General features: G+C 38.8%; 1 protein-coding gene and 1 long non-coding RNA gene across 5 annotated transcripts in view; one reads left to right on the top strand and one right to left on the bottom strand.

Moving 5' to 3' along the window:
- LOC109920495 (histone-lysine N-methyltransferase PRDM16-like) overlaps positions 1-11,288 on the bottom strand; it is a 203,720-nt gene extending 192,432 nt beyond the window's left edge. The window contains exon 1 of the mRNA XM_020520529.2: positions 11,214-11,288. Within this exon, the coding sequence (XP_020376118.2) occupies positions 11,214-11,250 (37 nt within the window). The 5' untranslated portion in view covers positions 11,251-11,288. The remainder of the gene's footprint in view (positions 1-11,213) is intronic.
- The window catches only part of LOC109920486, a 44,490-nt gene continuing 23,789 nt past the window's right edge, over positions 5,674-26,374 (top strand). Inside the window, exons 1-2 of one of the 4 annotated variants that reach the window (XR_007265292.1) lie at positions 5,674-5,768; positions 18,315-18,403. This is a non-coding gene — a long non-coding RNA (uncharacterized LOC109920486). Of the gene's footprint in view, positions 5,769-10,978; positions 11,179-12,055; positions 12,241-12,887; positions 13,005-18,314; positions 18,404-26,374 lie in introns of those variants that run through there. The other 3 variants (XR_007265290.1, XR_007265289.1, XR_007265291.1) reach the window with 3 other exon arrangements.

The raw sequence follows: 26,374 nt of genomic DNA, 5'->3' as shown, positions 1-26,374 counted from the left end.
TGCTGGGACTTCCTGATTGGTATAATTGATCTTTACCTACTGAAATTGAGGGAGCTGTAACATTTTTTTTCTGAAAAATTGTCATTTAAAGGTCTGTACTTCTCCATTTGGTGAGTGTTACAGCCAGTGCTGATACTGGAATGTTGCACTTAGTTAATGCATGATGACCTTATTAAAAATTTATTGGGAAATAATACTGCTTTTAAACATTGAATGTAGAACAATCCTATTCAGAAGAGTACAACAAAAGGAGCTCAACTTAGGTCCAACTATAATGACCATTGCTCTGGTCTGTACCATTAAGCTGCAGCTACAGCAAAACATTTCAATAGTAATATTTTCTTACCCCTTTGCTAATTACTGGTATTCCTGGATCTCAAATTTAATACCACTAATTTTACTGACAACCTAACACTTTGTCAATTTTTATTGAGAGAGCTGAGACATTGCAGCTGTTATTAGTCTCAATTACCGAAATTCATACTATTATACAGTCATACAGAAGGCAGCACAGTCCCAAGCCTTGCAAACCTTCCTCTACTCCTTCTACATTTCAAGGCTCAATAATGCATACATGGGAAGGCCACACTAACAGCTGAACGGCTTCAGAAGAGACTCTCCAGATTGGGTCTTTTTTTCACTGGTGTAAGAGGAATATTTAATACAGCATGTGGACCTTTTTATATAAGAAACAACAAGTCTAAGAAATGCAAAATTCTCTGATTCTGATTGAACTTTGCAATGTTCTCCTACTTTGTGAACTATCAAGAACCACTTTTTACTACATATATGTAAAACATATGTGGTTAAAATTAGTCCAGGGCATTTGACTCTCTGCATCAAGTCATCTTCAGATTTCAACTTGCATTCTAGCCCAATGTTGAAATATAGAAGGTGGGAGCAGGAAGGAGCTCAGCACTCAACTGGTATCAGTTTTACAAAATGTTACACAGAAATCTGAGTATATCTGAATATTCTAAAAGCATTCTCATTAACAAACGGCTGTTGCAAATAAAGCATTTAACTGTAAATTAAGTCACTCACTTCGTCAGTGTCAAAATTTTTACAGATTATTTAAGATTTGTAAATTGCCCTCAATTCGATCTGTAGAATGAAAGATTTGATCTGAAAGTTCTCAGTTAAACTGATTGAATATTTGGCCAAATGCTATTTTTGCTTCTTTCCTCCAGTCCCCTAGTGTCTGCATATTTGGCATGTTTCTGAATCTAGGGATCTGCCAATACTCCTCTCAGTCTGCTACCAGGAATATTGGTTATTTGGTATCTTTGTCTCTCTGATTTTTGGTTCTGCCTACCTGATATAGCAGTGATTATAACTCAGAAGTAGGCATTTTTTACACAATCTTCCAATTTTTTTTATCATCTCTATTAAGATACTACACCTTCTATGGTTGGATGAGCGTTTAGTTTGGTCACGCAACTTCCTCAAGGATGACTTCTGAGTTTTGCCCCAATTTTTGAAAGTAATTTTTGGTTAAAGATGCTGATTAAAATCAATTGCTTTAAAACTCCAAACTAGGCACCCACATAATAATTTCTTTTCTCATTTCAACCCTGCTCTAACTACAGTGCTGACCTGTAGGATAGGCCAATGATTCTTCATCCATGTGTTTGAGTAAACACACGATACAATATCCCTGAGGGTTGTGGATCAGTGCCTTAACTGCAGAAGGATGCTGCTGGTGAGGCATTATTTTGAAATGTCAACTGGTAGCTTGAAATCTATGTAATTGTCACAAACAAGATGAACCAATTTTATACGATCATTGTGTAGATTGATAGTCTTAAGGTACATATGTCCATTTCCATAGCATTTTTGATTAGTTTCAAATAAATTACGTTATGCTACACTGATTTATTTAAAGGAAAATTGGACAGTAACCTTGTAAGAGAATCTTGCCGCTGCATTGAGAAACTATTACTAAATATTAGTGATAGCTTGTTACTATAACACACCAAGATATTACTGGAAAATATCAATTGTAGACCATCATGAAAGTTCCTTCTGTCCATAAGCCATTCCAAGATTTTTGGGCAATTCGAAAACTTGGGTCTCAGGGTCATTTTCAATCTTTCAGGAAAGTTTAAACTTGCAGGCACAGGGAGACACAGGTCAGTGAAATACCGGGACTTGGCAACACAGGTCCCATGCATTAGGTCTGCAATGTCTTGTAATGCATAAAAACGCAATGGATTAAAAATGGCTGGCGATATCAATATTTAGTCCAAATCTAACCCAGTGAGCCCTCTTTATTTCCCCGGCCCCGCCCCCCCAATGGATCTGTGATTTAGGATGATTGCTGTATTGCTCACATTTGTTAGGTTAATGTCTAATAAAAGTCTTCAAGTCTCAATTTTGAATTCAACTCTGACGCTCAACAGGCAACTGTCCAAATAATGGTGGATGAAATGCAAAGAAAAATAAATGGAAGTTGGGGAAATAGTAGGCAGCTGATAAAGAGTGATAACTTAGTGGTTGCTTTGGGGTTGAGAGAATGAGATCCTCAAATCAAGTACTCAGACTGGTGTACCGATTGTTAAAACATCTCATCCATTAGTACTCAACTTGTAAACACGGCTGCAGACATAACATTTTCTTTTCAGCTTCATTACCCAGACTCAAGCTGGCCCGGAATTCATCGTGAGAGTATTTTTTTTTAAAAATTCAGGCCAGAATAATTGCACGATTATTATGCATTCACGTGAGAAGTGGGTATGCTAAGGTGTCGTTTCTTTTAAATTGGTGTTCAGCATTTTAAAATCTATCCGTTCTACTTATGGTAAAATATCATTGTTTTAAGATGTATTAAGTTAAACGGGGCCCCAAAACGGAGATACCACGACGGGCGTCTGGGGTGGGGGGAGCGGGGTTAGATCTGAAATTGTCAAAATGCTGCCTGAAATCGATAGGTTGCTCAGGTAATCCATATATTCGAACGGGTAAAAAGTTCGAAGACCATTAAAAAGACGCACAAAGTATCGAATAGGACACTAATTAAAACAGTGTTTGTTCTGCCAAGGCCCGAATAGATTAGTTTTCCCAAATTTTAAATGGGCTTCATATGTTTAAATGCATTTCTTAACTAAGCCTTTCAACTGAACACAGCATCTTATATCCTATATTTAGAACGTTATGTTGTAATTTGTTGGTAAGTCTTGTACTGCAATGACAGCTCCTCTGCTTATCCATTAGGTTGTGGGATGATTATAGAAATCGTTTTGCTGAATGCATTTTGAAAGCCTGCGTTCCACGCTGTAATGCCAGCACACGTACTCTCGCCGAAGACGGTAGCTTATGATCCAGCTCACTTCACATTGGGACATTGCAGGGAAAAATGAATAATGTACAGATTGGAGGACAGAAGCATGCAAACCGAAGTATCAACTCTCAGCCACAAAACACAACTGCAGCCTCGATATCTATATCTTTTTTTTATGATACAATGTCATTCCTGAACCAATGTTCGAATGCATTAATTGTGCAATGAACCCAATGTCCATTAATACGTGCAAGGGCAGCAGTTTGCAAATCTACCTCCCGAAATAACCTCAAAAAATTAACATACTCTCCATACGATTTCTGTGAGTATGTTTTGAACACAAGTCGGCAAATAGGCAGTAACAGAGAGGAGAAAAGAACAGGATCAGTCACTCGTTACAATTCAGATGACTTCCATTTAGTTAATTAAGTAAAAATTCTGAAGTAGACTTCGAATTTTGAACTTTGCTACACAAGATAGCTTGAATCAGGTGCTTCCACCGGACTACCCCCATTGTTAATAACAAAATGGGTAGTTTTGAATGATTAAAAAATAAGTTAGGCGACTAAGGGAGACAAAGAGAGAATGAAAACATAAAGCTGCATCAGCACTCAATATGCAAGTGCAAAAATAATACACCATACATGCAGTCTATTTTTATAACTTTAACGTGTTGTCTGAAGGTGATTGGGAAGTGATATAGAACAAGTGTTACAATATTTAATGGGTATAACTTTTGTTTAGCGGAAATGCTGGGGAAATAAACACTCCATAAAATGACTGGCTATTGCGTTCGCAATGCCTATTGTATCATAAAGTGACTTCTACACATGCTTGACCTCAAAATGTACTTATGATGAAGGCAAAAAAATTCAAAGTCTAAATTTAACGTAACACCTATCAGTTATTTAGCAGTTTCAAGAGCAAAGTAGTAGAATAAAATGGCTTGGATAATAAAATGTGCGTGCGATTTAATGTATTGCTCTCTCTATATATACACATACAGGATGTGTTTTAGATAGACATTACCCTCCAATGCTTGTATATAGTTACGGTTGGCGTATTGGGAAATGTCTGTTATTGGGAATGTTAAGACTTTAGCAGGTGCATTTAATGATCAACAAAACTTGCTCCCAAATTCCAAAAAAAAATTACACAGACCAGAATGAGTTGATCACATTCACTAATACATGTGAAGGGGTGCAGAGACCAGGGGGTTAACCTTGGGCTGAGTGGAAAAAGAGTAATCCTACCAGATGGAACTGGGACTTTTCAATTTAAAGGAAGGAGCAAAGCAAGTCTGAGTATCCTGTATGTTTAGGTGTACGTATAAAACCTGCTTATTTCCTGCAGCATCCGACAGAAGACTCACCTTAATCTTTACAATGAAAATTGCATTTCACTGGCATTAGAACCCACCGATCCCTCCTCAAAAAAACCGAATAAATTACACAACATTGCGGAAAATAAATTACTTCCGACATTACAGACTCTGTTTACAAGTGGCATCACCTTTTTTTTAAAAAAATCTTGCTTTTCATTCAAAGATCATTAGGATGTCACATATCAGGATTCTTGTTGGAAATGGATTTTTAACAACGTGGAGAACTGTTTCATAAAATGGAGAAAAAAATCTAATAAAATGTATCAAACGTGAGAAGACTCTGCACAACTGAGACCTGGTGTCTTAACGGTATTTGAGGAAATTCCGAAAATAGTCCAATTTGGGAATGAATACCTTTTGAGAATTCAGATCGCTGTGGTAAAATCACAGCAGTCGCACGGCAAGCAGAAGGATATGTATCGCCTAAAAATGTTTTTATGGTGGCGTTTTGCTTGAATTTGTAATTTTGTAGCTGATGCTTATGCAATTTCTATTTCCTACCTCCTTATCGCGTTTTAAACTTGTATAAATGAAAAAGATTAGTGCGCAATTATCCATTATTTGTAGATTTTAACACGTATCGTGTATGGTATGGTTGCAATTTATAATAATCTCTAGCATCAATTATGCCCAAATATTATTTAGTACTTATACACAGAACGAAAAGCCAACACCTTCTATTACACAAACTGGAATAGTTATGAAGTTAGAGGTGTGTGAGAACAAACCAAAACCACCAGCTTCCATACGGGAAGCTTACACCTGAAATTTGATCTGGGCATTTTCTCAGAAAGGGAAGTGTTAAATTGAAGCAAGCTTAAAAGTGTGTTACAAAGTTATATCTGAACCTGTGTTACAGAGTGTCTCCGGGATTGTGTGAGTTTGAATACTTCAGTGAATGTGAGAATTTCCATACATGTGTTCAGCATTTGATGTGATTCTATGTGCACGATTCTGCGTATATGCGTGTGTGTGTGTACTAATATATGTTTGGGGATGAGTGTAAGTGCGTAGTCCATTTAGTGCGCCTGTGAGGGCGCATGCCTGTACAACTGCGCCTTTCTGCCGGTGATTTCGTGAATAGGGCTGCAACAGTGTGGATCTGTGAGTGAAAATGTTCAGGCAAGCACTATATCTCATTTGTCTAGTGAACAGTCCAGCATGAGTTCAGCTTCTACACATAAATCGCATCAACTTATATCAAAATCGTACTGAATGCATTTGGTAGCGGTCTTAGACATCCCTGATCTATCCAGAAGTAGGATAGTCTCGCAAGCAGAAAACGATTACCTTTAATTTGCAACCCACTGCCTGACAAACTACACACACACACGTCAGTTGCTGTGTGTATGAGAAAGATTGTGATGTATTCAGAGTGCGAAAGATTACAGGAGTCAACGTGAAAACTGAAGGGTGAAAAGTGGAATTGTCGCTGTGATGTGCAGTAAATTCGTGGTGATTTTTTTGTGTGTGAGACGGCGCGACAATTAATGAGCTGTTTCTGCTAGCGAAGAGAGAGAGAGAAAGAAAGAAAGACTGTCAAGGTGGAGGTATGGGCAGAGATAACAAATATGTGTAAATAAAGGAGCGTTACGGACAATGAACGACTTGAAGCAACGATTGAGAGAAAATGAGTGGAAAGATGGTGTGCGAAATGTGGGGAAGGTGGACAGCTCTTGATAAAGATAAAATGGATTAAATGGGGAGGAAAAGCAGAGGAAGGGGAAATGGAGAGAAAGCAAACATGAGCGAAATAGTGAGAAAGCAAGAGAGGCGGGGGATAAAGTGCGAGAGGTGGAAGAGAAACCTTGAGTGAAACGTTGGACGAGTGCAGGAAAGCAAAGAGAAAGTGCGCCCTAGCTCCACTCTGTGCCCCCTGCACTCTGACCCGATTACTATAGCAGCATATTTTCTCGCTTGTAACTCGGAAAAATGTCTGATTGCCAAGTCAGATTATTGTAAGGAAATCAAGCAAGGTGATGGGGTGTAGTGAGGGGGTGAGGGGAGGGCCGGTCTGTGTGCGTAGGGTGAGGGGGTGGGGGGAGCAAAGTTGGCACGGGCAGGAGTGGGAAAACACAAGAATACAGCCAGGGACAGAGCAACGTTCAATTCTGACAGTGAATTCTACAAGCCTAGCAAACACAGCTTCTCACGTTAGCTGCTTTCCTCTCAACTAGACATTCCCACACTCAAAACAATGTTTCCAGTGCGTTTTGATTTCATTGAGCCTCACGCCACAGCAACATCTACACAGTTCGGTTTATTCTCTGTCAGGCGTAGTAAAATCATGATTACCCTATCAACGAGGATTGACTGTGTCAAGAAAATTAATATGCTTTTAAACCTGTATAGGACGCGTTAAAAGTTCACAAATAAAACTCAAACGCAGACAAATATGAGGAAGCGTTCGCAGCTAATTGAGTATAAAATGTCTGTGTAGATGACGAGATGTAACATTTGAATACTGGACTTTTTAAAAAAAATTACATTAATTGAAATGACTATGCAGCAATAATTCTCCTAATCTAATATCCTCTTGAACTCCAGAAACAAACATTTATATGGCATTAATCTCCTCCATGTGTAAATAAAAACCTGTTTTACTGAGTGACGGGATTGAGTTGTCATCTTGTGAGGACACAAACAAAAAGGTTCCCCATGAATTCGGACATTGTCATCACTTCGAAGGTCGGGAGGGTGGAAATAAAGTTTTCGACAACTTTTATTGAAACCGTCAATTTTCACATTGATCAGATGTGCTATTCCAATTTCCCTTAATTATCGAGAACTGTTGTTTTCCCAGCTCCCATTCTGTTTTGTCAGTTTCTCTTATTGTGACAAACAACTCGATTTCAAGTTAAGAGCATTCTAATCATTAGCTCCCTCCCCTGTATGTGAAATCTGTCCTGTCCGCATTGATTCGGGCCCTACAGCCCCCGGGTGCAGTAATTGCTTTATTGGAAACCCATTACCGTGGCCACTTTCCCCCGTGCAGCAGTTAAACATCCAAATCTTTCACAACTTCTTTGTTTACTGTTTCAATTACTTGGTTTTAATAGACAATCCATTATCTTCTAAACATCGAATCATAAAACGCTGGCAATTAGCACTTCCATCTGCTATTTAAAAATCCCCACATCTGATGGAAGAAATTTACAAGGGTCCGCTTGGTGCAGAACAGTCCTGATTCTTACTGAATTTGCAATCCAATCTATAATAAGCCATTGGCACGTTGTAATTACAACACCTAAGATATTTGTTTCACTCGGGCCTTTAAATCTGCACAAATACCTTCAGAGATTTGATAGATTAACGCTGATCCCAGTTTTAAATTATCTCGAAACTACAGAGAAATGTCCATTGCCTACCGAGATTAGAAAATACCTTTGTGGACTGATCTAGCTGGTAGTTGGAATTGGGTAGTGCACTATTTAATAAACATGTAGGTGTTTTAAAAGGACATTAAAACCTTAAAGGTCCCCTTGTTGTAAATCTTCCAGGTGTGCAAGGGTTTGACTGTATATGCGTGTACTTTAAACACACGGTGCTGGAGCATGAAAATATAACTGATGTCTCCTTGAACTTCTTCATTTTAAACCTACCGAATGATCATGTTTACAGCTGTTCAAGTTCACCTGAACGTGGAAAGTGAGATATCTGCTTGAATAAAACACCGAATCACTCCTTAAACGATAGTTAAACGATGGAGCATCGATTTACCCCTCTCTGTTCATTCAATTTATTAGTCTATTTTGTTTAAAAAATGTCAAAAAATAGAGTACTATGATTGAAGTATTAAGCCCCCTTACAACAAACAGAAATGAAATACAAACAAATCTAATGTGGCAAAGTCTGAAATGTGTTTGTATACAGACGTGTTGTATGCATTATATACACACATCTATAGCTGTACACAAAAAAAAGCCAAGTCAGCCTTGCTGTGTGGCCATGCAGTATTACGCTGTTATACACAGGTTGAGTGCTATTGCAGTGGTGTCTCGCAATCTTATTTGTTTATTTTTAGCTGTACGCTGAGTTGTATTGTGTTTTTTATTCCAACCCCCAACCTCCACCCCCCACACCCCCCACAACCCCCACCAACTGCACAACCTCCAACATGAAAATCAGAGTGGAGGATGTTAATAGCGCAGAGGCACATATTATTTGTCTGGTTTGGGGAGCAGATATTTTTTATACATGCGTCTTGTCCTTCCATTGTAGAACGTTCGGCCCTGTTTAATACGGTTGCTTGGGACGACAGTTTTTTTTCTTCCTTATCCTCAACCCCGAACAGTACCTTTGAAATAAATCACTTCCAACACATTTCTAGCTGCGAGCCCCGCGTAAATCTAATCGTAACTCCTGGTTCAAATAAATGCGCTTTCCTTACTGTCTGAAGTTGGCATTTAACACGCATCATTTTTAATGGTAATAATTAGTAACCCAAGCTCAGCGGGGACTGTAGCACGCAGACTAAACATCCATTTATTTACAAACAACTTGGAAAAATACTAGGACCCAGCCATTCACTAAATAACTTCGCTGCATGAAAGCGACAAAATCTACTGCAACACAAATGAATCGTGGTCTAAAATTATACCCAATTTCTAGCGGGGAAAAATGATGTTTAAATCCATTAGCCAAATTGTTAATTAATGTGGTTAATTGCGACTGTTAAATATTTATAAATGCCTTCACATCATATACATACAAGTAGACGCACGATGATTGCCTGCACACATTCTTGACACCATATACACTTTCAAATACAATCACGCACATGAACAGACTATTTCAAATCTGCTCTAAATAATTCATTATTCTCTTTAGGGATTTGAAATCAGGGATCTCTGGATACCAAATCTTTCCAGTGAATAACTTAAATGATATTTTCTCCGTGCGCCCAACACGGTGATATAAACGTGAATAATTTAACTTGGCCTAAATACCAGAAAGTAAACAATAAAGTCCTCTTATTTTTGTAAATGACTCGGTATGTCAATCAATAAAGAGCACAGCTTTATTAAAAGCTTCAAAATACATACATATATAATGTCGAAAAAACAAATATAGAAACATTACTATGCACATATTCTATTATATATGTGTGGAGGCTTGTGTCTGTACACAGCAGTGACTGTTAATAAGATCGACAGTCCACACAAAAAAAAAGTTTCATAATTTGCAACTTTTTTTTTCAGAAGCACTCGGTAAAGTTAAAGACAGTTCCTATTTTCCGTATAGTTTGAGAAAAATAAACTGACCAGAAAGATGAGATTTCAAAGTGAAAGTAGGAATGGGGCAAACTCACACGCATTCAGACTGAGCAGCGTGGTCATGTTAGTAGAGGCGGAAGCAGATAGCGAGCAAAATAAAAAAAAAATATTTTCCAACTACAGCAGGGCCCATCTTCTTAAAAAAAATACAGCAAGCTACTGAAACCTTGATAGATCTAAACTTCATACGGCCTCACAAAAACGTCTATACTCCTGGCACGTGAATATAATTTCATTTTACACACGCTCATACATGCTTTTCTTCCGGCTATGGGTTAAAGATTAATATTCAGCGCTGCTCCAAACATTTCGCACAACACGAACGACATAAAATACATTTTAGAGATTAAGATACTTTGGGTTTTTTTACGGCAACGCTTTATAAAACACCCTCCAATCCTCCAGACTAGCTCCCCTTAAAATACCGTTTTCACGATCTGGGATTGTTAAATTGAAAGTTTAAACTTGTCAGTTGTGTTTCTCCAACCCGATCCTGCACGATTCTCTCCCGCATTACATCGACATTGCTAATTCCCCGAAGCAGCCCCCAAAAATATGATGCCTGGTATCTCAGACACCCCGGTACGGCTCAGCTCCTAATGGTACTCAGTCTGTGAAACAGACTCCCCTCAGATATTTTGCCCCCCTTTCAAACAGAGACGGGTAGTTGGCCAGCAACTTTGAGCTCTTCAATGGTGCTCTAGCGCCCACTATTTAACACTGTGGAAAAAACTGTTTATACTTTGCAATGGCTCTCGTTATATTTTCTCTAACAAAAAGTTAAATATCTCTTCATCAACTTCGGTAACTTTCATTTTATTTGTTTTTTTTTGTCGGTGTTTCTTTCCAACTTCTCAACCTCTCGGGTCGAGACGCGGGGAGGGGGGTGGGTTGTATGGAAGTTTCTCTTGAAATGAGAGAAATAAACAAGGTATGGAAAAAAAACTTCTGCAAAGGGGGAGAGAGAAAAAGAGAGAGAGAGAGAGCTCCGCGCCGCTCTTGTGGCCAGAGCGTTCAACTCTGTAAGTTAGTGCGCTCCAGCCTTTTCGCGAGACCTTGAAGCACTTCATTCTAATCGTTCCCCACTGCAACGACACATCGTCTGGAGGAGAACATACATCCCTGACCGCTCTTCACAAAGACTATGAGTGTATAGCGGATCGTTTGGAGTTGTTGGGTTTTATGGAGGGGCTTTTTGCAAACCTATACAGAGGATCTTTTTTTGTAGAAAAAAAAAGGTGCGGAGAGATAGGAGAAGAAAATAGGGACCTACTTTTGGCCAGTTTTCTCGCTCTCGCCTTGGATCTCATGTTGTCTGTCGGCGTTGGTCGTGATTTCAGAGAATCGCACACGCTATCTCCCTGGCATTGTCAGTTTGGACACCTTCGCACATGCGCACAGAGCCTTCAATCTGACACCATCACGCAGGGAAAAGTTTGAATATATTCATCATTTGGCCGCGATCTGTCCTCAACTCCATCAGACCAATTATCTCTGCGTCCCTAACGCCATTTCACACATTATTCCTCGCTCACTGCGCTGCTCCCCTCCTCTAAAACCTCAGGAAGTTTCCACACTGTGAAGGCAGTGTACCTAAAAGAAATCACACTACCTTTTACTTTCTTTTAAAACATTAAAACTCACTTGCAGAGGATGTGCCGGAGAAACGTACTGAACAAAATGATCAGTTTGGGTAATTTTAATTCTGTGCACAAGTTGCTCATTGTTAAAATTGCATGTTAATTGACTTCACTGATTTACAGTTTTAACACAACTGACAGTGACGGGGGAACAGAATGGCAAGCTATCTTAACTCAATAATGCGCCCTAATAACCCCCATCAGTTATGACAGTATTAATTAAAGCTATCGATAGCTTGAGCTGATTGAATAGTTCTGTGTAACAGCAGTGATTTAACTCCCGGTGTTAGTATGTTGGAAGAATAAACGTGGGTTTAGGACTTACTAGGACGAATTGGCGCTGAGCACCGGACATTTAAACACCTTTTTCCCCCCCCTCTCGGTTTCTAAACTGCAACCTCAGCACCTTCTCCCCCTGCCGTAAGCCCAGCACAAAACTAATTTCATCTCATTTTACATTGTTCTAGTAGAAGAACAAAACGGCTATTTTATACTGTCTTCTCAGGCCGTTTGTCTTCACGTTCTTCCCTCAAAATGAATGGATCCTGTAGAATGTGTTTGTGTGTGTGTGTGTGTGTGTGTGTGAGAGAGAGAGAGAGAGAGAGAGAGAGAGAAAGAGGAGAGAGGGGGATTGGGAGAAAGAACCGGAGTCGGAACACAGTAAGTGCTACATATTCCCATCGTCTCTTCTGTGCAGCGTTTATGATTTATTTAACTAGGGAATATTTTAACAGACTGATCGAAATATGTTTTGAAAATCGTACTGCAGGTAAAAGGAGACGATTAAAAAAAAAATTCCTTGCTAAGCAACAGTGAAACAGATGAACTTGAAAATCGCGACGCAATGTGAATTATTTAGGTGTATTCCTGTTGGTTCAATTGATATGGTCCGTGAAAAGCAAGAGTCACTTGGGTTTTAAAAAATAGCAAACTGACAAAATCTATATTAATAATTCTGTCTTCTCTACCTTATTGGCAACATTCTTGGGCTATTGTTTGGGGGAGGAGGAGGGTGGGGGTAGTTATATTAATGTCATGTTTCTACCCCTCTGCCAGACTAAATATCTTTGAACTTCAGGGGAGAGACACATTGCGGGCTCGGCTGTACAATGGTCTCTGGGACGATTGCCACATTATCAGTGTTCACCTCTTCACTCTCTGACATGCGTTTCATAGGACGAGAAACTGTAACAGTCCTTTTTAAATTCAGTGCCTGAGAATCGCTAGAGTGTGTTTGCATCTGTTGTAACAGCGTCTCACGGCAAAAAGCTTCGTAGCGAATGTAAATGTAAATCGTAGAGCATGACACGCATACTCAAGGTGGGCTGTAGTTACATTGCTCAGTTGTTGGTTGGAGGATGAAGTTCTCAAAGCTGTCCTTCAGATATTTCATATTCTGTAGTAGCTTCGCCGTGCTTCTTTAGGTGAGATTGACTGTTACTATACAATGTTTTGTTTTGTAAAATTAGAAATGTTTCACAATGAGAAATTTTGAAGGAAAAAGACCTTTGCACAATAGACAGTGTTTGAGTACAGGTTTAATTAGAGGGTTTTTTTTACTGGCATCTAGGAAGGGGAATTAAGATTTTTTTAGGAAGGAGAAGAAACAAACTATGTTTTATAGCGATGGAGGTATTTCCAAGTGAACTGCACGATTGGGTGATTCACTCCAATTGATTGAAATAAAGTCGAAACTGCAAATCAGAATAAAATGTTAGTCTTCTAAAGTAGAATTGTGTTACAATCTCTGTAGAGTGCTGAATACCTCTGCAAAACCAATGAAGCGTCAGCACAGGCCAAAATTAAGCCAGCGAAATGCATCACTATAGATGGAATAAGTGCGGGGCAAATACTTCCGAGGGAAGGGTTAATTTTTGACGAGTAGACTCCTATTTTCAGATTTCTGGTGGTATATGTACAAAGTATTCTCCCTCTCTCTGACACAACAGCAACATCTTTCTCTGAATATTATTCACGATTTTGTAGGGCTGGGTATGATTGTTAAATTTAGCGCACTCTTTATCACTTAAACGAGGGATTGCGATTTGCAATTGTAGGCATGTCGCAAACACCACCAAACTTGCTCTCCAGCAGTCTGAGCCGCGCTGGAAAGGAACAGAGGCCTCTATGTTCTGGGCTCGAACATGCAATCGAATTAGTTTTTACACTGCAACACGTTTGAGTGATGGGAGACACAAATCGATTCATTGTTAGAACCCAAGAAAGATAACACGCATTAACCCAACTTTTTTGTGTATGATAACTTTCAATTTCAATTACTCGGAACATCAGGAGGGGCAGCAATTACAAAACGTCAATTCGTTCAGCAAAAACGCAAGAGAAAGTTGATGGATGTATTCAAAGTAACAATGCTTTTCTATAAATGTACATATATAAAAAGTTCAGGAATGAACAGGTAGCTGTAAATTATTTAATTAATGCGATCATAATATTGATGAAAGTTAGATGGATTCTGGTCAAAAATGTGTTGGAGAAAGCACTTGTTTAAATACTGTGATCTCAGTATAACCCGCACGTTATTTCTATCATAGCACATGGGGCTTATTGCTAGTACAGTATTTAAAATCATGATTATAAGCAAGGAATTCATCTCTATAGTAATATATGTGACAGCGTAATTTTGAATTCGCTAACATTAGCACAGGTATTTTCATTTTATTTACAACTCAAACTACAACCGTGCAATGATTCGTGACCATTTCTATCTTACTTTCAGTCAGAGACAATGTTTTGTCCGGCAGCATTAAGAGTTACGGCGCGTACAGGTCTGTAGAATGTAATGATATGCCCCTGAAATGTCCCTTCGTTTGAGATCTCAATTAATGGATTAACCCTTAATGTGGACAATTAAGTGCGTGCAGCTAGTAAGGGTACAGGTTACAAAATCTTGCTGCGGATGGACCTGTTCAGTTTGAAACCAAGCACCTCTCTGTGGAAGCAATATATCGGATGTATAGAACTCATGACCTCCTCACCTGACGCAGAAATCTGACTGTGTCGCTCGCCTCTTATATAAAATAGCTGGAGAATCTGTTTCAACTCTCTTGTGTTTTAATTGTGGACAAACCTGCGGAAGTAATATGACACGCTACTTACAGAGGCCCCTGGTAATATTAAAGTAATATTATCATCCGTGTTTGAATGTATTAATGAACACGTTACGTGCTACATGAGATAGAGAAAATAAGGTTTGTTTTTAGAAAGAAGGAAGGCCTATGCAGGTGTATTGCCAACATGGATTACATCGCTTGGGATCCTGACATCCCGTTTTATACAAACACGCAATGGAAATCTAATTGAGAATCAGTTCTCCTCTATAGCAACCAAATGGTCAGAATGGAACCCAAGCAATAACCGCACTTACAATTCAATTCATACATTCCCCTTAATTGCGAGGCAAACTTCATAGTTCAGAATTAAAAACAAAGCGTTGGGTATGAGAGATCTCTGTCGGGTTGAGATTATGGTTTGGTAATAAGGGTTGAGATTACAAGATTCTAATCGGGTTAGGGTTATTAATTAGAAAACCGTGTCTGACATTTATAAGTTCCACTCATACAGTCCCTAATTGTGTCAACTGGTAATTAAATTGCGTTAAACAGTGGATGATGAAGGTCTTCGGGGGATATTTTTCTGCTCCATTTGAACAGCCACGTTTTCAAAATGAAAGGCGTTTCGAAATAATGATGTACATATCTAAAATACTACAAATCGGTTTAGGTATAGAAATTGCCGCATTTACACTGGAGCTAGAGCATGAGCCGAAACGCTTGAATTCAGATCCGCTAGAAATTTGTCCTTCGCCTGTTCAGCTGTCAAATGCGACTTGCTACCGATTCTCTACACCAGTATTTCCATTTTACTAATTACTTTGTGTTTTTTTTTACTGCCTCGTTTAGAATTCAATTTATTTGCAAAAGTAAACTTTCCACACAGATATTTGCCAAAAGCATGCCTTGGCGATAAGGTATAACAAACGCATTCAATAGAGAAATGAAGAACATCCTTAGGAGATTCTGAAATAATACACATAATCCAACCTGCTGTAGACAAGGGATCACAATCTGAGAACAAAACGAGCTCAGATTGAAAAATGATTTCAAATTCAATTGAGTGAAATTACAGACAATCTGTCACCAGCCTAAAGCTCTGTGAAATCTCATTTTACTCATCCATATTAGTCCCCATGTTTCCACGACTAAACCTATTCCAATATCCCCAAGGGATGTGTGGTCATCCTGGAACAGTTTCCCCAACGTGATGCTATATCCATCTGAAGATTAAAACAGATATCAAATGGGAGCCAGACCATGCAGTGGAGATTAGTTGCCAGTAGTAGTCAGCGAGTGTGCCCCCACTCTTCCTCTTACCACAGATTCAGTTCCAAAATCCCGGGAAAACCTTGCAGTCCTTTGTTTCTCTTCCGCTCTCATAACCCCATGTTCTTTTTAATCCCCCCTGTCAACTTTCAATTACATTTGTGAACTATTTATTGATAAAGAAAGGTTCATTTTAAAAATGCCCGAATCAAAGGGATACACTAAACATAGGAACAAAAAAGAAACATAGGAATAGGAGTGAACCTTCAGCCACTGCTCTGCCATTCAACTTGTACCTCAACTCCATTTACCCATGAGTTCCTTATCCTCTTATCTAAAACATACCTAACAATCACAGTTTGAAATTTCCAATTGACTTGCTGCAAGGTTTCCTGAAGGGAAAAACAAAATCCATATTTATTTTGTGTAAAGATGGGATTATTTTCTCTCTAATATCAGCCTTGAAAGGCCTAACTTTTTTCAGGTTAGGAACTCATATTTTGGATTCTTGTAACAGAGGAAATAAGTTTTCTCCACTCATTCTATCAAATCCTTTACTTACATTAAATATATCATTTAGATCATCCCTTAATCTTGGTTTAAGGAATACAAGTCTAGCCTCTGTAATCTGTTCTACAATATACAGTTTTAAGCTCCAGTATAATTCTGGTGAATCTATCCCTAAGGGCATATTTTTCTTCCTGATGTGCAGTGTCAGAAGTAAATTCAATGTTTCACATGTATTCTAAACAAAGCTTTGCACAACTCCAACATAAGTTTTATCTCTTCATATTCTCGCTTATTTTATATAGAGTTTAAAATTCTATCACCCTTTTAAATAGCTTTAAGAAATTAATTTCTATACTTACATTTTTCTGCTACTGTGCAGTTCAATATTGAGAAAACACTTCATTCACTTTTATACATTGAACTCCAGCTGCCACTATTTTGCCCACTCACTTAAGCTATCAAAGCCACTTTTCAATTATATTCTTCCATTTGCGAAACAGAGAGAGGAACCAGGACATGTTGATAGACTTGGGCTGCAACCAATTCTATCCAAAGCTGAAAAGTCCCTGTTTTATTTGAAATTTGATACAGTTTCTTCTTTCACTTGTGCTGGCCTCAGCATGTTATTCTCATATTGTCAAACTGTGGGGATATAATCAAACATGAGTATCACAAGGCAATATTGGTTGAAAAGTAGTTGCCAATACTGGGGGGATAAGGGGGTGATGTTCAAATAAATTGTTTTTGATTGCGGCATTTTGGACTTGTGTAAACTACAAGATGTGAAATTGACAAATAATTTTTATTGACAACTTTAAAATTTATGTCCTACTCATTGAAATCTACATGTCATGTTTCAAAGAGCTTACAATTTTCGTGTCATAATTTGATCCCTTGTGCTTTATGATCTATTTTAGTTTCTTCAACATACTCTGTATGAAAAATATCACTTTCTGTAAGTAATTATGAAGTAAAATGTGATAGATTTAGAACCAGATTTCGTCCTAGGCCACATCATCTTATATCTACAGTTTTCAGGAAATTACTGCAATTTTTACAGTAAACATGGTGTGTTGATCCTGATATAAAGCAGTGATGATCAGTATAGTTAGAATATAGTTGTGTTCACTATTTGGAACAGTGAGTGCGTGCAATCTTTGTAAGTGGTCAGCAAAGATATAATGACCAATTTGGCTATGATCACTACAGGTAGAATGGTGAGCTTGGACGGCTATCAATAGTGAAATGGTCAGCTAAGGCATATTTTCTGGATCCCTGTTGATGGTGGTATGGTCAGCCAAAGCAAAATTTCTGGGTACGAGTTGATGGTGGAATGGGCAGATGATGCAGGATGTCTAGGTGTCCATTTAAGATGGGAGGTGAGTCAAAGCAAGGTTTTGGGATAGCCATTGGTGGTGTGGTTAGTATAAACACTGTTTGGATAGTCATTAATAGTGAGATGACCTGTGGAGGCAGTGTTTATGAATGACCAATAATGATTTGTATGGTTACAGGATGAAAGTGTGTGGATGACATTTGATTATAGGGTCGTCGGTAAATACAGGTATTATGAATGAAAACTAATGGCAAGACTGTCAGTAGATGTATAGTTTCTGAATGATAATTGTTATTGGGACGATCAGTTGATGAAAGGGCAATTTGGATTAATCTGGAAAAACAGAGCAAATGGCCACTAATTCAATAAATCCTGATCTGTAGACAAGGGATTCCAAATGATCACTTTTCAATAATATTTGAATTTAGGTGGGTGCCAGAAGAAACTCTATGAACACATCTGAAACGAGTTCAGAGCAATAGTGACACGTTTTGTGAATTCAATTAAAATCGTTCTCAATTGCCTTTATCTTTTTTCCATATCCTTAGTAACCTTGAACACTCCTGAAGTTTACTGAACCTGTTCAGGACGAATTTTGGGCGTTGCTGGTTTCTGGGAGACTTGCAGAACGTTACAGGTAAACCACAGCTATCACTGGCTAACAGCTAATCTCATCGAATTAGCAGGCTATGCACGTTTCCTCATTAACTGGTAGCTGTCAAGCCGTTATTTGTTTTCCAAAAATGTACGCCACATCCAATATTTAATAGCATATGTAAATCTCAATACTTTAAATATCTCTTAGATCCCTGAGTCTTCCAGATCTTAAATGCACATTTCCAGTTAATTCATGATTTCTACATTACCTATTTATTTTGTATATTTGAGTATAGTATCACTCTGTATTTTTGCTCTGTATAATTGAGCTACATTTAATAATAAATAGCATAAAATAGCTACATAAAATAAAATCATTTTATACTAAACACGTATTTCATACATGGGAAAAAAATCTCAGGTTACTTTAGAATGTAGTTGGTTACTATCTACGGACCTCATTGTAATAAAAATTCTGCCCAACTGGTTACCTTAGTGCTATTTGCAAACACCTCACAGCTATAAAAGCTCAGTTAGACCAACGTGTCACCTACCGCTCCCAACCCCAAACAGCATGAGTACGGTAGACGGACCAAGTCCGTCAAGAGCTGGATCATAGTGGATCACGCTCATATCCGGAGCTCCAACTAATGATGCAGGGAGGGATTGTGGAGGAGTTTAGAGTGTAATTATTAGCCATTAATTGGGTTCAGGACCTTTGTGGTTGTGGTAAATGAGAAGTCTGACCGCTAATCCCAATCAGGATATACAGCTGGGGGCTAGAGAGAGCGGGACTGGTTGGACTCAGCCTGCAAAACTCCAGGGGGTCAAGCACACAGATAACAGCCACATCTAAGCCGTAAACCAGAACAAAATGGCAAAGGGGGCATGAGAAAACACAAGCTATTCGACATATTTTGATCTGTATTTCAATGGGGCAAACTTTATTTGAGGGGAATGTAATGATTAGGTATAGCTTTATGGGTGAGACGGGATAGCAGGCGCCAGAGATGCAATAAATGGTCAACTATTTACAGTACGTTCACCTGGTTCTGTTTTACCTAAACTCCGTTATAGGTTTTGCAAAACAATTAATTACAACATAGATGGCAAAATGATCGTGGAAGGCAGGAGCAGAGAATCAATACAAACTGTTACACACTCGCACTGGTGACTCTCAAAGCCCCCAGATCTATCTCCCCATTACTGATGGGTTATTGAATGCTGTAATTGTGAACAAATATACTCGATACTCAGGAGGTTCGTTTACTATGTAGTTGATTATTTTCAGATTAATCCTTACTTTGCATTTCCTTTGAATGTCAGTCATTATAAAGCTCAACAAATGGGTTAGTATTGTCAGGATTTAAAATCCCATTGGTTACAATGGACCATATATCACGTTCCATTTATAAAATGTGCTTTTAAAAAAAAATCTTGCCAGCGAAAATAAGGGAAGGTGGAATACAATGTTGTTCCAGTGTTGCTAGTTCATTGGAATTAAGTAGATCCACTTTGAAATGCAGCAGCTCTGGACTTTACGAAATTAAGACTCAATTCTTCAGTTTTATTTGCACCGGACTTGAGTTGTTCGCTCTTGGAAAGACACTGAATGGATTCTGAGTAAGATACCAAAGATTCATTTAATTTCGCAGAAAGTACTTTCGAAAGGAAATAAATGATAGTCCATGATAGCAACATATCCAAATTCTTCCTTACATATTTTAAACTTAATTTTTTTTATATTCCTGCCGGCACGCATTGGAGATTACAGCTCTCCGCTGAGTAGTGAAGGTGTCACTTCTGATAAAATTCACTACTAAAAAGAAGTTCATATTTTGTTCCAAATTCAGTGTAATTCTGGTGATACATTGTTATTAAGACTATCGAGACAAACTGGAGTCCCATTAACATGATCAATGTACATTTAAAATGGACAGGTATCCCTAATACAATTAAACGTTTAAATAATCGGTTGTTTTCTGGAATAATAAAAAGGAGTTGCGAATTATATGCACATTATATGTTGTGAAACAGGGCAATGATCTCTAATACGCAATGACTATTTTAAAGTTGATGTGGAGCAGATCAATCTGGCTTGTTTTTTTTTTGCCTATGTCAGAAAATAAAGTCTACGGCAAGTGATTAAGACTCTGGATATACAACAAAATGTACGATAAAATATTATTAAAATATAGCGCCTCAAAGTGAAATGTTCTAAGATTCTTCACAGAAGTCGTGAAAGAAAATTTGGCACTGAGCAACATGAGATTTTAGGGTAGCTGATATGAGCTTTGATTAAAGAGGTGGGTTTTAAGGAACCTGTTAGAGGCAGAGAGCAGACTGAGGAAGGGAGATCCCAGAGCCTAGGAGCCTGGTAACTGAAAGCGTGACTGCTGACGCTGGAGTACTTTAATCGAGAGGTCAGACTGACAAGATCGCAGATACTTTGGAGGGTTTTAGGGCTGGAGAACAGTGCAAGATAGGGAGGAACAAGGCGGTAGTAGAATTACCTCACACTGCAACATCCAATATGGGGTAGGGGATATGTGGTAATCACATTTAAGCAGTGATGGATTGCTGCCAGCGGCTCAAGGCTCTTAGTTCTGAAGTCTCAGTAGTATTCCCCTTCCAATGTTCTTTCACTTGCATCGCTCACCCTATCACAGTGTTGCAAACTTGTTCAATCCGAAAGCACCCTCGCCCTAGTGGAGAAGGCGTCGTTCACACTGGTCACCAAAACTGATTCTGTTGAAGAGTTCGAGCACTTAAGAGCAGGCATCCCTTCCCTACCGGGTACACAATCTACTGGATAGCGCCTGGCTCGAGACTAGGGAGTGGAATGTCGTGTGTGTTGGCGCCGCCTTTGATATAAAAAAAAGCCTCAGGCATCTCAATGAAATGTGCCTCAGCATTTATTTGAGTTTACCAACCTAATCACCGTGGTCCACGCCACCTAGCTCTGGACCACACCAGGCTTTTATTTACACCAGGACTTTGTGCCTTTCCAGTATTTAACTGATTCTCGAATGTTTCCGGAAACACACATTTCATAGCTGGAAAATAAAAGGGGAAGACATAAACGGATAGAGAAACGCACAGGGAGAAAACAAAGGGAACACTCACGTACCTAAATTCACATAAAAATAAAATTATCTATGGATTAACAGAGGGAAAGGCACACGGAAAGGGGCAGAGCTGGAGGTGCAGGCATAAAGACGGAGCGACACGACCAAGTGCCATAGCGAGATGAGCTCTTTGCTGCCTTTGACAGAGAGTGTTCACATATTGTTTATTCCCTCGGATGGATTATAAGTTTTCGCTCAAATACGTTCGAGCGAGAGGTCCTGAGACGATTTCAGAATTTTTGAAAACGACAACCGTTCTCAGATCGCCTCCAAAAGCCGTCCCTGAACTTTGGTTTTAACAGAAGCACGTTTCCTCGCGTGGGATTGAAATATTTTGGATGTAAACAGTCAGATTTAAACAATTCTAGAATGTTTTATTGTGAAGTTTGTGCTATTTCCCCGAAGTTGTTAAATGCACACGTATTTCCCCCGTTTGCCTCTTGTTTCCCTGAAGTTAGATTAACTATCTGGGAAACAACTGAGCCCAGGACTACACAGTGGTGTTACCTTCTCCACCCCGATCCCTAATTGTATTTGTCGTCAAATGGCTTGATGTGAAAAAGACATTTTAAATAACTGCAAGCTGGTGTTGAACTTTTGAGTAATGCTTTTACAAAAAAAAATTACGAAGATCTGTCTCTAGTCACTTTTTAAGATCTGGATGTACATTTATGAAGGGAGCACTTTAGAGACATGTTTTCTTTATCATACTTGGACGCGGCCACCGTTGTAAACGCATCAAATCCTGTAGTGGGAGGATTCTGAAAGCCCCCTTTTCGGAGGTGTTTACCAGCAGCTATCATTAACCAGGCTGCATCTCCGTCAATGTTTTTGTGCTACTTCTGTTTTCGCTTGGGGATTGTGACCAAGGCATAACTGTTAACAATGCTGATGGATTCTTCTACATGCAATTGTGTGTGTTTGCGTGTGTGTGTGTGTGTGTGTGTGTGTATGTGGTATATGCACATACATGTATGTAAATGTGTGTGTAGGAAGCGATATTTGATCTGGACTTTTGTGTTTAAGCGATCGTTTCAACTGTGACAGTATAAGCATGTTTGTGTTTGAAACCTTTTTTTCCCTTAAAGACACAACATATTTGCTGATCAAGATTAGAATGTATGTAAAGACTGCACATCTTCTTCCGTTTTACAAGCATCGCATTTCCTCACCTTTTAACGATTGCAGACCACAAATATCGAAACAAATATGTCATATGTTATGTGATTATTTGACTAAATTAATATGATACATCACTATTGGGTTGCACTTTGCCACGTAGTAATATATGTTAATTTTACAGCTTTGACTATTATATTTTTTTTCTGGTTGCATTTGCAGGAAACATTTCGGAAATTTGAAATTACATTAATATTTCAATGTGGATAAAAGGCAATGAACCGTAAAGGTGTGTGTGTGTGTCAGGAGAGTTTGTCCCCTGTATTAAACGCGAGCTTTAAACCGTTACTAATACTGCAGATCCAGAGATGGAGAAAGTGGGTGACTGTTACCACTTTAAGATCCATGTATTGGCGGTATAGGCAGCTCACCATTGCAATCCCTGTTTCACTTCATTGCACTGAAGTCATTAATCCATATGACTAAAACAACGAAGCTGCACGTCTCCAAAGCGTGCAATAAAAATGCGCGAATGCAGAGCCCCGGGGCAAGAAGAAAATTACCAGAAGTAGAAGTGACCTTAGGATGATGTAATCAATCAAACGACCCGTAGGGACACGTATCACAGTCTTAATCTTTCAAGGGAGGCTAGATGAGAAAGTCATGTGGTCTTTTTTTTAAAAATACCTCTATTTACCCCTTTAAAATATTGTTACCTCGGGCACGGGAGTTAGAGAATAGCTGGGGAGAGCTGCATAAATCTTTTATGAAAGAATAATATTGGAGTGAATAAAGCCCTTAGCACAGGGACACCGGGAGCGGGGTCATATTTGTGCTCGTTTTTTCCGCTGTAAACGGGATGACAAATATTTAATTTACTCTAATATGCCCGTGGTCAGGAAACGTGTTATTTAAAACCGCTACGCTGCTTTTGAGAGGGAGTTTGGTGGTGGTGGTGGTAGTGGTGGGGGTGGGTTGGAAAGCAGTCAAGCTATTTACTCCAAAATTGAAATGCAAAGTGGCGTCTACTTCAACTGGAGGATGTTACTTTGTACCGGGCATGGTATAGTGGCGTTCATAAACCAGGACATAGCAAGGTGCAAATAAACAAGTTTTTGTTTTCTCTCTTGTGATATCTCACCAAATCGGCTTCTTGAATCAAGTTTCCAGAGTTACTTCACATACTGTCTCCGAAATATTCTAGGTATTTAGAAAATGGAAACAACGTGTATTATACTATTTCAGTACTCCTTCGTAAACTGTCGAAATCCGTAATCTGTAAAATTCCGATTAAAGGGGTAAACGTCTTCTGGTGGATTATTTTCTAATCACAGTTTCCTCTGTCTCAATAATTCTTGTCTCTTTTCTACAAGAGGACCCAAAGTGAGTGTAGCAAGCCAATGTCAGGAATTGGTTGGGAGGTGCTCTGGAGGCTACGCCCTACTTCCTTGTCAATTCATATTCCGGGCCTATATTTTACAGGGACTGAATTAATCCGTCTATGGTTTAATTGCAGTTGAATTTCAGGACTTTGGATTCGCATTTCGAGTGACTCTGGCCAAATTGCCAAACAAACGGGGGTCTTAACTGCTTGCAGTTGCCAAAAAATAGATGGAATTCCAGCATTTTATAAATTAAAATGCTCGCGTAGAATATTAAATCTTAGCACGATGATATGTAAAATGTTGGATGGTATTCATGAAGAGAATTTATTGAAGTCCATTTCCACCTGGACACTTATAGGGAAAGTTCCTGGACACTTGAGGATTTCCTCCAACTCCAATTCCCTTTTAGTTCCGATTCTGGGTTAAACAGACTGATTCTAAAGTGGGATTATTTAAATGTAAACTGTTATCTCCCAGCTGCCTGTTGAAATGATCGTCACTATTAATCTATTTACATGAAACGATGAATGGGATTCGCAACTCCCTCTTCTCAATCATAACCGCACCGGAGTGCATTTCAATCGCGTTGCAAAGGTAGTGCAACAGATTTATACCATGTGTGGGCAGAAGGTGTACATAATAAAATAGGGTGATTGAAGAGTACTGCTGAGGAAATTTTTGGGCACAATGAGCAGTTCACCATCTCTATTAATCCATAACCAGAATGATTATCCATAGATTGAAAACTGCCTTGCTCCAAATATAGATTCTTCCATAAAGAGTCCCTTAACATAAATATATAAAAGATTATCATTTAATATCAGAATCCGTTTTTTTTATCTCTGTGGATTTTATTTTAATTATTGTTAATGAAATATTAGATTCTGACAATCTTGGGGAAACTTCCTTGAATGAGATATCGATCATCAGTAATAGGCGCTGAGTTAAAGCAGGCTTGAAATAATTCTTCAAAGGATTAAGGGTTGTATGTACCTTTTGTGATATCTCCCTCATCCCCGTGATTCAGAATCTCATTCGAAATTAGTTTCTCAATTATTTTGTCAGATCTTCTCAGTATTCTACCAGAAAAAAAACTATTGATATTGACATAAACCAAACACACACAAACATTTTGCACTAAAACAAGGCCACTAATGATCAGATTCTCAAGTTAAAATTAAGCAAGCAATAGGGAATGGCTTAATGAGGATGCTGGCTGTCATTTCCTAATGGAGGGAAGGACATCATTTGACAAGTGTCAGGAGACACTGCTACCCAACTTAGTGGAACATACCTGAACAAACCACCACCATTGTTTGTATTAAGGACAAGACAATAACTTCAGAAAATAGGGTTCTCTTAGGGGTGCAGTTTCTCTACACTATCCGATATCGGGGTAAACCGATTAGATAGGATGAGTTATTTAATTTTTAAGCAACAGAATTCAGTCCGACTTATTTTCTGCGGAAGTTAACAAGGAATTCACTTGTCAGTGAAACAGTGCCACTCAACAGCAAGTTAATAAGATTCTAAATATGTGAATATTTTGGACAACACATTTCGGAACCCATTGACTTATTAGATGAAACGATACATGTCCCTTCCCATTTACAACAGTCTCCTGATATGAGTATAATCCTATTTCACTGACAGATATACCCCGGTTGTTGATTAAAAACGTCTTGCCTCAAGAAAAAAAACTCTAGGATTAATAGCTTGCTCATGCCTAGAGGGGTCGCATTAACCCTTTGAGATCTGCACCTGAGTTCTATAGAATATCTTGGAATAAGTTCCATTATCCCACTGAAGGAGGAATCCTTAAAAGGGGTCATTGTATAACTCCACTATGTCAACGCGTCTCCCTTTGTTAAATTCGGAAACTCTCAGGTTCATCGCGCTAATCGAAGCCATTTCTATACTTTTTGCATCCTTGCCTACCATCTAATTGACATTGGAACAACTCATACAAACAGCGTTACCCTTTTCACTTCACAGGGTGCGCTATTGCTTTCACTACAATCTCACCAGGGGCGTTAAAACAAACAAGGCACACACACACACACACACACACACGCACACAAAACATGTTCTCGCTTCTTAGTTGACTTGACTGAAAGCAAAAAAAAGTTGGAGATCACAGCGGGTCAGGCAGAATATATGGAGAGAAAGCAAGCTAACGTTTTGAGTCTAGATACCCGAGAATTTGGATGGACCTCTCTTCCTGTGACTTGGCCACATTGACCCATCTCCTCCCATTCACCTACTTCAGTTTGAGAGACACAAATTCTTCCAACTGATATTGATCGGTCAATGTCAATGTGCTTGACAGAGGCAGAGTCTTTGAAATTAACCCAAGTAAATGCTATAGGGTGTTTCTAG

This window comes from Rhincodon typus, chromosome 31 (assembly GCF_021869965.1).
Source record: "Rhincodon typus isolate 14 chromosome 31, sRhiTyp1.1, whole genome shotgun sequence".
NCBI lineage: Eukaryota > Metazoa > Chordata > Chondrichthyes > Orectolobiformes > Rhincodontidae > Rhincodon > Rhincodon typus.
This window is presented reverse-complemented; position numbering and strand designations above follow the sequence as displayed.